The sequence below is a fragment of the Pituophis catenifer genome, unplaced genomic scaffold (genome assembly GCF_029215685.1).
Source record: "Pituophis catenifer annectens isolate HBS135680 unplaced genomic scaffold, rPitCat1.0.hap2 SCAF_3, whole genome shotgun sequence".
In the NCBI taxonomy this organism is placed as follows: Eukaryota; Metazoa; Chordata; class Lepidosauria; order Squamata; family Colubridae; genus Pituophis; species Pituophis catenifer.
The window spans coordinates 2,485,203-2,499,264 of NW_027256883.1; the positions used below are offsets into that span (position 1 = coordinate 2,485,203).

General features: G+C 45.5%; 1 protein-coding gene across 1 annotated transcript in view; it reads left to right on the forward strand.

The window, feature by feature from the left end:
- Positions 1 to 13,666: 13,666 nt before the first annotated feature.
- The window catches only part of ARHGAP39 (Rho GTPase activating protein 39), a 181,577-nt gene continuing 181,181 nt past the window's right edge, over positions 13,667 to 14,062 (forward strand). The window contains exon 1 of the mRNA XM_070940271.1: positions 13,667 to 13,734. Coding sequence (XP_070796372.1) covers positions 13,724 to 13,734 — 11 coding nt within the window. The 5' untranslated portion in view covers positions 13,667 to 13,723. The remainder of the gene's footprint in view (positions 13,735 to 14,062) is intronic.

A 14,062-nucleotide genomic window follows, 5' to 3' on the forward strand; every position in this document is an offset into this window, starting at 1 on the left:
TGGTGACTGCTGATTTAGACTAGAGCCTTGATGGATGGTTAGAATGCAGCACGGCAGGCTATTTCTGACTGCTGGCTGCCTGCAATTTGGTAGTTCAAATCTCACCAGGCTCAAGCTTGACTCAGTCTTCTGTCCTTCCGAAGTGGGTAAAATGAGGACCCAGATTGTTGGGGGCAAGAGGCTGACTCTGTAAACTGCTTAGAGAGGACAGTAAAGCACTGGGAAGTGCTATTGCTAAGTGGGAAGGAAGGAAGAAGGACCGTGGTGGAATAGTGGTTAGAGTGTTGTATTGCAGGTTAATTCCGCCGACTGCCAGGAGTTCGATCCTGACCAGCTCAAGGTTGACTCAGCCTTCCGAGGTCGATAAAATGGGGACCCGTTGGGGGCAAGATGCCGACTCTGTAAAACGCTTAGAGAGAGCTGTAAAGCACTGTGAAGCGGTGTATAAGTCTAATTGCTATTGCTTAGAGGCAGATATTTCTCTCTCTGGGCGCAATGAGAATATATCTGCTGAATAAAACTCCGCATTGGTGACAGGAAAGGCATCCAGCCAGTAAACACTCTGTTAGCTCCCTTCAGTTGCCCAGACTCCACCCCGAAAGAGATTATGGGGTCGTTAAACCATGATGATGATGATGATGATGATTTAGTGACTGTTGAAGCTTAGAACGGTACTGCAACAATTGACTCTGCACATCAGATAGGTCCCATCAAAAAGCCAAACCATGCCCAGCATCAAACTTTCAGAAATCCGGGGGAAATGAAATGAATTTTATTTTTTGGCAACCACTTCTGATGTTAAAGCTGGTGGCAAGCCAGAAAGCATTTCGCGCCGAATTCCTGGCTCTGCAAAATAATTTGCGAACAGTAATTTGCGAACAGTAAGCAAAATACACCCATGTGACAATTCCACAAACTGTGTGTGGGTGATGAAATATTCCTAGCACTCCAGAGATGCATGTTTGCAAACAGCTTTTCATTTGGAGTTTAGGATTGCAAGATATCAGCGAATCTGGAAGCAAATCCCTAGAATTGCCTTGTTTTGGAGAAAGGCAGTGTTTGTCAACCTTGAAAATGTTTTTAAGATATGTGGACTTCAACTCCCAGGATTCCCTAGCCAGTAAGGGAATTTGTGCTGACGGGGGAATTCTGGGAATTGAAGTCCACACATCTTAAAATTGCCAAGGTTAAAAAACAATGTGCTAGAATTATGATCCTTGTTTATTTTATTTATTTATTAAAGTTATATGCTGCCCATTTTGCTATTAAGTGACTCTGGTTGAATTACAGTATGATTAAAAACAACAATACAAAACATCAAAAATTAGTATATTAAGAAAAATTAGCGTTGATACTTACAAGTGCTTGTTCTCCTGTTTCCGCTCTGTCTGCTCTTGAAATCAATTAGTCTCACTTTCGCCTGCAGAGTTGGTCGCGACGTCTGGCTCTCTTTAAAACAGAGTTGTCCCGGATCCGGAGCTTCAGTGGGCTGACCGGGGAGCTCTCGCCCTCCAAGCCCCTGGAGTTATTCCAGGGGCTTACGGGGAGCTCTACCCACACCCACCGGCTCTCCTCTCCCTCTTCTCCTGATGGAGAGGTTTTCAAGCCGTCAGACAGTTGATTAGCGCTGTCAAAGCGGCTTTAATGAGATCATGGGGCTGGCGGTCCAAAGAGACCGTCCGCAACTCTGGTGGTGCCAACCGGAAGTCCGGGTTAGGTGCCTCTTATCGATCAACAATTCTATGAAATTCAGTTTGGGCTAGCGATTAAGGCACCAGGTAGAAACTGAGAGATTATGAGTTCTAGTCCCACTTTAGGCATGAAAGCTGGCTGGGTGACTTTGGGCCAATCACCAGGAGACTGTAAGTTCTAGTTCTGCCTTAGGCTTGAAAGTCAGCCGGGCGACTTTAGGCCAGTCACCAGGTCACTAAGAGTTCTAGTCCCATCTTAGGTACGAAAGCCAGCTGAGTGATTTTGAACCAAACAACAGGAGACAGTGAGTTCTAGTTCTGCCTTAGGCATGAAAGCCAGCTGAGTATCACCAGGAGATGGTGAGTTCTAGTTCTGTCTTAAACATGAAAACCAACTGAGCTTTAGGTGCAGAAACCGGCTAAATGACTTTGGGCCTGTCCCTCTCTCCCAGCCCAATCCACCTCACAGGGTTGCTGTTAAGATGAAAAAATAGGATTACCGATGTTCACTGCCTTGAGTTACTTATAAAAGCAATAAAGGGTTTTTATTATTTCAAACGATTTGTAGCATTTTTTAACATATATACAGTATATACACACAGTATATGCTATGAACAGTTTAAAACAGTAAAAAACCTTTATTGCTTTGATAGACAAGACAGATAGATAGAAATAGATATAGATATAAATATATATATAAACAAATATATATATTATATATATTTGAACTGTTAACCGCCCAGAGTCACGGACTGAGATGGGCTGCTATGAAACTTACATAAAGAAAAATAAGAATGAATAAAATAAAAGCAGGAGATAAATAAACCTAAGAAGACAGATTGGTGGGCGGGCAGTTCTGCAACTTCCGTGAAAAGGCCTTTCTTAGCTCCAAGGAGAACATTCCTTCGTATGCCACTGTCCAGCCAAAAGGCAGCAACCGGTCAGCGGCCAAACCTCCAACAGCTGGGCAGTGCATCCTATTAACTCCACACAATGGATGCCAGAGAGAGAGAGAGAGAGAGAGAGAGAGAGAGAGAGAGAGAGAGAGAGAGAGAGAGAGAGAGAGAGAGAGAGAGATGGCTGGTCCTCAAAGGACCTATTCTTGCTGGGACAAAGCTGGCTTCAGCCGGCCGCCCCCTCCCTCCCTCCCTCCGAAGGCTGCCTTGCATTCCAGGCTCGGTTACCAAGAGCCACTGAAGACGGGGAGGGAAGGATTGGCAAGAATGCCCCAAAGGAAGGCAGCCCCCAAATACAAAATCTTTCCCATCAAATCTGGAGAGAAGATGTTTGTCAGCTTTAGCTCAGGGGGGAAAGGTTGTAGGAGGGCAGCCGGGTTATCTTGGGAGTGGGGGGCAAACAGAATAGCAGAGTACAGAGTTGGAAGGGACAGATTGAACAGATTTAATAGATTAACAGATTTGGAAGGCACCTTGAAGGTCATCTAGTCCAACCCCCTGGTTCTGCCCTTGTTTAGTTTCCATCCGTTGCTTCTTCAGGTGCCTTCAGGTGCTTTGGAAAATAGGTTGACCCCGTCTTCTTCGGGGCAGCCCCTCAAATACTGGAAGACTGCTATCACATCACCCCTAGTTCATCTTTTCTCTATACTAGACATACCCAATTCCTGCAACCTTTCATCATATGTGATAAAAGAATAACAGAGTTGGATGGGATTTTGGAGGTCTTCTAGTCCAACCGCCTGCTCAACAGGAGACCCTAGACCACTTCAGACAAGCGGTTGTCCAGTCTCTCCTTATAGACCTCCAGTGATGGAGCACCCATAACTTCTGGTGGCAAGCAGTTCCATTGGTTAATTGTTGTCACTGTCAGGAAACTTCTTAGTTCTAGGTTGCTTCTCTCCTTGGTTAGTTTCCATTTGTTGCTTCTTGTCCTGCCCTCAGGTGCTTTGGAATAGATTAGGATAGGATAGGATAGGATAGGATAGGATAGGATAGGATAGGATAGGATAGGATAGGATAGGATAGGATAGATTATATTTTTTTTTATTGGCCAAGTGTGATTGGACATACAAGGAATTTGTCTTGCTGCATTTGTGCTCAGTGTACATAAAGGAAAAGATACGTTCATCAAGAAGATTGGAGAATAGGTTGACCCCCTCTTCTTTGTGGCAACCCCTCAAATATTAGAAGACTGCTATCATGTCCCCACTAGTCCTTATTTTCATTAAACTACCCAATTTCTGCAACCGTTCTTCATAGGTTTTAGCCTCCAGCCCCCTAATCCTCTTTGTTGCTCTTCTCTGCACTCTTTCCAGAGTCTCAACATCTTTTTTACATCGTGGTGACCAAAACTGGATGCAATATTCCAAGTGTGGCCTCACCAAGACCTTGTAAAGTGGTATTAACACTTCTCGTGATCTTGATTCCATCCCTCTGTTAATGCAGCCTAGGATTGTGTTGACTTTTTTGGCTGCTGCCGCACACGGCTGGCTCAGATTGTCCACTAGGACTCCTATCTTCCCCATCTATCCCCTCCTCTCAGTCATAAACCCTGGGCTTTTGGGAGAATCCCAGTCCTCCTTCTGCAAGGAGAGGAGAAGCGCGAGGAGTCACAGAATCACTTGGCACCATTAACCAGCAGTCTTTGGGGGGCGTATGGAGGATCTAATGATCTCCTTGGAGAACTCAAGATCCTCAATGGCAACGGGTCATTCCCTCCCCCTCCCCCAGTTAACTTTGGCAATCCAACTGCTTGCTGTGCCCCAGAGCAATCTTGGCCCTCTCTGGGCAGCGAGGGTGGTGAGGATGAATTGCCCCCTTGGTGGTTTTAAGTTGAAAAGATTAATTGAGCTTCTGCAGAGTTTACATACTTGAGGGTGTTTGGAAACATTGGATCCCTCCCCTCTCCCTTCCCCTCCCTCCCCTCCCTTCTCCTTTCTCTCGCCTCCCCTCTCCTTTCCTTTCCTTTCCCCCTCCCACTTCCCCTTTCCCTTCCCTTCCTCCTCCCCCTCCTCCTTTCCTTCCCTATCTTCCACTTACCTTACCTTCCCATCCCCCCCTCTTCTCCTCTCCCTCCCCTTCCCCTCATAAAAAGGACTTTCCAACTATTTTGACTCTGCTGGATAAGCTGGTGGGAGCTCTAATCCAAGACATTTGAGGGCACCAGATGGACGAAGTCTACTGAAAACCTCATCCTTCTCTGGAGCACCAGTTGCAGAAATGGGGACAATTGCAAGTAATCCCAAAGAAAGAGATTGCATACGATCGAACGTGACGGGGACCTTCCTCTTGGCCTTCCTTTCCACCCCCAAGAATTCCTTGTGGGTCTAGTAGTCACACTGGGCCAAAGAAAATATTCTATCCTCAGCCCTGTCTTATGCCTGAAGGTATCTAATCATGCAGTAGGACTCTATTACTATTATCCTTCTCACTTCTCCTATTACCTACTCTAGTGGTGAAATTCAAATATTTTTACTACAGGTTCTGTGGGCATGGTGTGGCTTGGTGGGCGTGGCAGGGGAAGGATACTGCAAAATCCCTATTCCCTCCCCACTCCTGGGGCCAGCCAGAGGTGGCATTTGCCGGTTCTCCGAACTACTCAAAATTTTCGCTACCGGTTCTCCAGAACCTGTCAGAACCTGATGGATTTCACCCCTGACCTATTTTAGGACTATCGCTTTGTTGGTTGTATCTTATGATTCATGATTTGTAGCTTCATTGTTTGTATGTAGACTGAGAACTTCTGCTCCGGAGACAAATTCCTTGTGTGTCCAATCAGACTTGGCCAATAAATAATATTCTGTTCTGTTCTGTTCTGCCGTACTCCACTCCACTCCATTCAATTCTATTCCATATCTTCCCTTCCCTTCTATTCCATATATTCTCTCCTCTCCCCTTTTCTAGTCTAGTCAAGTCTACATTCTATTCCTCATTCCATTCAATTCCATTCTGTATTTTATTATTTATTCTATTCTATTCTATTCTATTCTATTCTATTCTATTCTATTCTATTCTATTCTATTCTATCCTATCCTATCCTATCCTATCCTATCCTATCCTATCCTAATTCTGAATTCAATTCAATTCTATTGTTTTCTATTCTATTCTGTATTCTATTCTGTATTCTATTCTCTTCCTATTCCCTTCTCTTCTCTTCTCTTCTGTATTCTGTATTCTGTATTTTGTATTCTGTATTCTGCATTTTATTTTCTATTCTATTCTATTTTTTCTATTCTATTTTATTCTCTATTCTAATTTCTATTCTATTCTATTCTCACACATTCAACCCCTCCATCTGTAAAGGGGAGACATAAAAAGCAGCTCGGAGGAACAGAAGGCCTCTGTCCTGCTTTCAGGCTTCCAGCCCCACTGGGATATTTATCAAAAGGCAAAGATGGATGACCCAACATCTTGCTAAACTGCTGGAGCTTCAAGGACAGCGTTGGCACCTGTGCCGCCAGCCATCTCGCGCCGCTTGGGGGGGTGCCCAGCGTTGGCACCCTTTCTTGGATTCTGCAGCCTCTGCATCTTCCACATCTGTGCAAGCCAAAACCTGCTGGCCGTCATCTCCATTATTTAGGAACAAACAGCTGGACTGATCGTTCCACCCTTCTGAGTCATAATTGGTTTGTTCGCTGCTGGTTTAATGCCACCTTTAACGGGAGAAAAGGAATGGGGCGCTTTTGCTGAGATACAATAGACTAGAAATAGAAATAGAAAAAGAAAAAGAAAAAGAAAAAGAAAAAGAAAAAGAAAAAGAAAAAGAAAAAGAAAAAGAAAAAGAATATTTATTATTTATTTATTTATTATTTAAATTTTTATACCGCCCTTCTCCCGAGGGACTCAGGGCGGTGCACAGCCACAATAAAACACACATATCCATAAAATTTAAAAATAGAATAGAATAGAATAGAATAGAATAGAATAGAATAGAATAGAATAGAATACTAAAGTACAGAATAGAATAGAATAGAATAGAATAGAATAGAATAGAATAGAATACTAAAGTACAGAATAGAATAGAATAGAATAGAATAGAATAGAATAGAATAGAATAGAATAGAATTATAAAGTACAGAATAGAATAGAATAGAATATGAAATGGAATAAGGAATAGGATAGGATAGAACAGAACAGAACAGAATAGAATAGAATAGAATATGAAATGGAATAAGGAATAGGATAGAATAGATAGAATAGAATAGAATAGAATAGAATATGAAATGGAATAAGGAATAGAATAGAATAGAATAGAATAGAATAGAATAGAATAGAATAGAATATGAAATGGAATAAGGAATAGGATAGGATAGGATAGAATAGAATAGAATAGAATAGAATATGAAATGGAATAAGGAATAGGATAGAATAGAATAGAATAGAATAGAATAGAATAGAATAGAATAGAATAATGGAATGGAATGGAATGGAATGGATGGAATGGAATGGAATGGAATAGAATAGAATAACAGAGTTGGAAGGGACCTTGGAGGTCTTCTAGTCCACCCCCCTGCTTAGGCAGGAAACCCTATATCATTTCAGAGTTCCAGGCATCACCTGAAAAGAGTCCTAATACAGGTGTGAGACAGAATTAGCCACTATTAAGCCAGGATCCCTCTGACCTGTCCGAACCGGAGGTAACCCACCACTGCTGTGCATGCATGTGGGGGGGGGGGAACGCATGCGTGGGGGGTGCAGGTTGGTGCAAGCGGCTTTCCAGGCCCAAAACGGGGCAAGGGGGGCCCCTCACGCAGCACCCCCCATGCCCCGTTTGAGCCTGGAAAGCCTCCTGCACCAACCTTGAAGCCAAAATGGAGCATGGAGGAGGGGTGCATGTGCGGAGGGGCTGGGGCGCATGCACAGGTGAGTGCTCGCATTGCATTTTGGGGGTTCTGGCACTCACATGTGCATTCGCATGCACACGCACTTTGGGCCCTCGTCACTTGTCAGAAATAGTGTAGTTATAGGGCAGTGTTTCTCAACCTTGGTAGCTTGAAGATGGGTGGACTTCAACTCCCAGAATCCCCCAGCCAGCAGCGCTGGCTGGGGGATTCTGGGAGTTGAAGTCCACCCATCTTCAAGCTTCCAAGGTTGAGAAACACTGGTATAGGGTCTCCTCCTTGATCAGGGGGGTGGACTAGAAGACCTCCAAGGTCCCTTCCAGCTCTGTTCTGATTGAAAAACCAGAATGAAACCCTCAGGACGACATCTTGCCAACAATCGTCTCTATTGAAAAGGCAATTAAACATTTATTCAGCTACTCCAATGGCAGGGAGGGGAACCAATTCGCTTCTCCCCCCCCCCCACTCGCCTGCTTCCATGGCAACGCCGATACCCGGTTGTCGTGGCGAGAGATGCAAGCATCTCCTGATTAGTCACTGATCCGCATCACAGCCCTCAAAGGCCACGGTGGCCTCCCGGGCCTTTCGCCAAGCCTTTGAAAAGCCCCACGGAGAAAGAATTCAGCCTGGGTTCTGCAAGAGAATGAGAGGCTCGCCGAAATTGGGTGGGGGGCATTGGGTGGACAGCCTGGGGATGTTCTTTGGGTCCCCAGATACACCCCCCCCCGCAAAAGCAGGTTGAGAAAACTGGGGCTAATATGAACATCGGTTGGTGGAGTTGGAGGGGCATTGCGAGGTCATGTAGTCTAACCCCCCCCCCGTCCCTGCTGAGAAAAATCTAAGGCTTGGGCAACCTGTTTGGAGGCTGCCAATGTGAACGAGCTGCTTCGCTTCTCTAGACATTTCGCCCTACTGAGGATTTTTTTTATTTTGTGCATTTTTTAAATTAAATTTGGACTTCGATTCCCAGAATTCCCTCAGCCAGTGTCAGACGCCGAACCTCAGGTCCATACACGAAGGTTCATTTAAACTTTTTTTTAAGTGAATTTTTGTTTTAAAATTCTTTTAAATCGAAATTTTAATCTGTTTTAAATTATTGGGATTTTTAATTGTCTCGGGCTAAATTATTTAATCGGGTTTTAAATATGTTTTTTAACTTTTGTATCTATGTATTTTATTTTGTGCCTGTTCACCGCCCTGAGTCCTTCGGGAGTAGGGCGGTATATAAATCTAATAAAACAAAACAAAACAAACAAACTGATTTATGCACAATCTATGCACAGGAAACTTCACAACTATACTGTAGATAGTCCTCAACCTATGAGCATAATATCCAAAATTTACGTTGCTAAGCAAGACAGTCGTTAAGTGAGTTTTGCCCCATTTTCTGACCTTTCTTGCCGCATCTGTTATACGAATCACATCAGTCGTTAAGTGAGTCACACAGTTGTTAAGTGAATCTGGCTTCCCCAATGCCTTTGCTTATCAGAAGGTTGCAAAAGAGGATCTCGTGACTCTGGGACACTGTAACCATTATAAATATGAGCCAGTTGCCAAGCGTCACATGACCATGGGAAAATGGTCCTAAGTCACTTTTTTCAGTGCCGTTTGTAACTCTGGATGGTCATTAAATGAATGATTGTAAATCAAAAACTATCTGTATTTGTTAGCAGCTTCTTGGAATGCATGAAGGGTCCAGGGAATTCAAGGGAGGTTAGAGTTAGTTCACTTGTGGCAATGCAAGGATTCTAGGCTGATTCCTCATTTGACTCCACCTCCAGTTTTTGCCATCTTTCTCCTACAGCCAGCCTGCTTTAAAACTTCCCAGCATTGTGGCTAGGGAATTCTAGGAATTGAAATCCACGCGTCTTAAAATGGCCATTTCATTGAGAAACACCGCTCTAAAACCTGAACAGGAGGGAAACTGTTTTTCCAAAGAGGCGTTCAAATTCAGAATATTTTATTACTCTTCCTCATTCTGCACCGAAAGGAAATCTATGAAGAATAAACACCCTCTTGCAATTATCTGTCCTGGTGTATTTCTTCCGTTTGGAAAGAGACCAGGAGTTGGGGATGAAATTCATCAGCAGGACAAAGACATCCCAATCCCTATTTTTATGTAAGACCCTGAATTACAGGGGTCAAAACTGGTTCCCCGTAACTTTTATGAGCGGGTTGCAGCACTGATCCTCGTTTTCACACCTCTGCATGGTGAAAGTTGTGAATTGACCTATCCTTTATCCATCTCAGGAGAAAATTGGACCTGTAACTCCAGAGTTATGGTTTGCTCAGGAGCAATCAAGAGTGGCTTATCACAGAGGACTCCAACCTTGGCAACTTTAAGACTTGTGGACTTCAACTCCCAGAGTTCCTCAGCCAGCTGGCTGAGAAACTCTGGGAGTTGAAGTCCACAAGTCCACAAGTTGAAGTCTTAAAGATGCCAAGGTTGGAGACCCCTGGCTTATCAGTACCCAGGATTGATCAGATAATTCCTATCAGATGGTAGTGTTCATAGAATAGAATCTTAAGGCTGGAAGGAAACTTGGAGGTCTTCTAGTCCAATCTCCTTCCCAGGGCAGGAGTCCTTATTCTACCCAGGACAAATGGCCGTCCACTCTTTTCTTGAAGACCTCCAGTGAGTTGTTTCTGAAGGCAAGCCGTTCCACTGATCATCCTTCTCACTATCAGGAAATGTCTCCTAAATTTCAGGTTGGATCTCCCTCTGAGGAACTTCCACCCGCTGTTTCTCGTCTTGCCCTCGGGTATTACGGAGAATATGTTGAGGTCCTCTTCCCTGGGACAATTCTTCAAGTATTGGAAGATGCTGTCATGTCTCCTCTATGTGTTCTCTTCCTCAGGCTAAACATATCTGGTTCCCTCAACTGTCCATCAGACAATTTAGCCTCCAGATCCTTGATCATCCTCGTTGCTCTTCTCTGCACTCTTTCTAGGGCCGTGATGGCGAACCTGTGGCACGCGTGCCACAGGTGGCATGTGGAGACATATCAGTGGGCACGCAAGCTCAGCTTGCCAGCTGATTTTCAGGCCTTGTGGGGCCACCGGAAATAGGGAAACAGGCTGTTTCCTGCCTCCGGAGGGCCTGAGGGGTGTGGGGAAGGCCCGTTTTTCTCTCTCCCCAGGCTCCAGAGCTTTTCCAGGAGCCTGGGAAGGGCGAAAACGGCCTTCCCCACACCCCCCGGAGGCCCTCCGGAAACGGTCCGTTTGCCGGAAGTTGGCAAACGGGCCTTTTCTGGTCTCCAGGGGGGTGGGGAAGGCCATTTTCACCCTCCCCAGGCTCTTAGAAAGGCTCTGGAGCCTGGGAAGGGCGAAAAACAGGCCTACCGAGCCCACCGTGCCATCACGTGCCAAAAGCAGGGGGAACCCTGTGTGCATGCACAGGGAGCGGGGCGCATAGAATTATGGGTGTGGGCACTTACATGCAAGACCCCCCCACGCTCCCCACGCTTTTGGCATGCGATGGCAAAAAGGTTAGCCATCACCGTTCTAGGGTCTCGGGATCTTTGAAGAGATGTTCTTCCTCTGTGGGAAGACGAGAGCTCCTGTGTCACTTCACTCTGTTTGCTACTGAGCATCTTCACCAGGTGCAGGTTTCAAAACCCGTCACTACCGGTTTGCTTGTGGGCGCATGCGTGCTTGCGTGCACACACAACACTTCTGCACATGCGCAGAAGCGTCTGGGCGGGCAGGTGGAGCCTCCCGCCACCGCCGCTACTGGTTGAACCTCTAGCAACCCAGCACTGATCTTCACCTAGGATGCAAGCAGGAAGAGAGAGAGAGAGAGAGAGAGGGAGGGAGGGATGGAGAGAGAGAGAGAGAGAGGGAGGGGAGAACTTAATTGGAATTGTAGGCCTGTTGATGAACCTACCCACTTCCCTTGGTTTTTCCTTGGTCGAGTAATTAAGATGGATTCTTTAACCAGGCTATTAAAGTTGAATGTTTTAGTCTGATTTGTTGATATCTGTTTCACACATGTACAAATGGGCATTATTCTATGGAATAAAAGTCAGCTAATTGATTGATTGTCAATCAGTCGATATTCCTGTTCTGAAATTGTTCCCGTTTCCTTTAGCCAAGATCTTTTTGTCCTTCAGTCATGGCCTCTGAGTATTTATAGCTCTATCTATTCTATATCATCAATCGATCGATTGATTATATGCCTTAAAAGTTAGTCTTACCAATCACATTAAGTAGATTTTTCACCAGGGTGATTTGTCCCTAACCTGGTCTTTTAAGTCTTCCAATGGTGCACCAAGACAAATTCCTTATGTGTCCAATCACACTTGGCCAATAAAAAATTCTATTCTATTCTATTCTAGCTGAGTTCATCTACCTTGCTCCTCCTCCTCCTCCTCTTCTTCCTCCTCCCCCTCCCACTCCCTGCAAAATCCCATTCCCTTCTTCCACTCATGACGTTGCCCAGTTGGGTCATTAAACGTCTGCAAGAAATCAACATTTGCACAGAGTACCAAGGACCTCACAGGTGAACCCTGAGTTACAAATATGCTTTTCTATCAGTAATGATTTGTTTTCTTGACTATTCTAAAGTCTTCTCAAGTCTTCTCCAGCACCCAAGGTGATAGGCATCTATATTCTTCCCATCCTACTTCTTCAAAGTCCAACTTTCAGTTGGCGGTCAATAATATCTGTATTGCTCTGTTTCACTCACTTTCTTTCTCTGACTTCATTAACTGCTTTTCCAATTGTGCAACTTCCAGAAACAATATCTCTACAAACAGTATTTTGTAAACTAAAGATAATTGCTGGTTATGCTCACCTATTTGCAAAGTATACATATTTTTTGTTATTTGCTCTTCTCTTTTCCTGCATGTCCTTGGGGCAAAACATTATTACTAACATGCAAGAAGGGCTTTCCATTCATTAGCAAAGACCATACCAACGATGTGGATTGTTGCTTTTTACTGCTCAAACTTGGCCAAATATAACTTGTTCAAACAAACCTTGTTTTAATGTACATGGAGATTCTCAATGATCCAGGCCAGGGTTGTCCCAAAAATGCTTTATCAAAAGCATTTCAATTGGACTTTGTTTTTTCCTTGAAGTCGTTTCGCTTCTCTTCCAAGAAGCTTCTTTAGTTCTTCAGAAATGAAGAAGCTTCTTGGATGAGAAACGAAACTTTTGGAGCAGTTTGGCAAACTGGGCATTAGGGCAGAGAACCAGTTGTTAAATTACTTGAATCCCACCACTTGTGTAGGGTCTCCTGTTTGAGTGGGGTGGGGTTGGATTAGATGACATACAAGGTCCCTTCCAACACTGTTATTCTATTCTATTCTACTCTATTCTGTAAATTCAATTCTATTCTATTCTATTCTATTCTATTCTATTCTATTCTATTCTATTCTATTCTAATTAATTCTATTCTATTCTGTAAATTCTATTCTATTCTGTAAATTCTATTCCATTCCATTCCATTCCACTCTATTCTATTCTGTAAATTCTATTCTATTCTATTCCATTCCACTCTATTCTATTCTGTAAATTCTATTCTATTCTGTAAATTCCATTCCATTCCATTCCATTCCATTCCATTCCACTCTATTCTATTAATTCTATTCTATTCTATTCTATTCTATTCTATTCTATTCTATTCTATTCTATTCTATTCTATTCTATTCTATTCTATTCTATTCCATTCCATTCGAACGAAACCAACAAAGAACAAACCATGATAGATCAAATCATGGTTCAATACCAACAGAGGCAAATCACACTGAATAGGGCCACTAGAGCAACCTGCAGGCTCAGCCTGGAAGCCTTTAAAACAAGGACAGACTAAGGGAGGAGGGGCTTCTGGGCATGAGCAGAGCGCCTCTATTTTAGCCAGCTCCAGGCCCAACATGGCGGCCGGCGCAGAGGCGACGGAGACTACATCTCCCGTGAGGCCTCGGGCGGGAGGGGAGGGTGGCGTCGTGCAGCGGGGATGCGGGTGGGGGGGCAGAGGGAGTGGAGAGGGAGGCTCCCCGATAGCTCGGCCCCGCCCCCCGCCGAGCGCGATTGGCTGCGGCCGGTTGTCGGTGGTGACGGCGGGACGCGTCGGGGGCGGAGCTTGTGTGCCGGCGGCTCTCTTGGTCAGTCGGTGGCCGGGAGGCGGCGGCGGCGGAGCGGGAGCCGCAGCGCTGCCGGGGCCATGGGCTGCCGGGCGGGGGCCGCCGCCCCTCGCCGCGCCCGGTGACCACCCCGCCGGCCCGGGGCGAAGATGGCGGAGAGGTAGGAAAGACCCCCCCCTCCCTCTTTCCCCCGCTGACCCCTTATGGGGACCCCCCCCGGGATGCAGCTGCAGCCCCCCCCTCCCCAAGCATCCTTGAGGGGAGGGGGTCCCCTCCAGCAGCAGCAATACCCCCCTGCCCTTGCGCTGCCTGCTTCACCCCAGCTCCCATCATCCGCAGCCTTGGCTCCTTGCAGGAAGCCCCCCTCCCCCTCTTTCCCCTCCTCTCTAATTGGGGCTGGGGGCGTCCAAAATCCTCCTCCCCTTTCCGCCCCTTCCTCCCCCTTTGGGACGAGGCTCCCACCCCCAGCCAGAGCCCCACCCAGGATT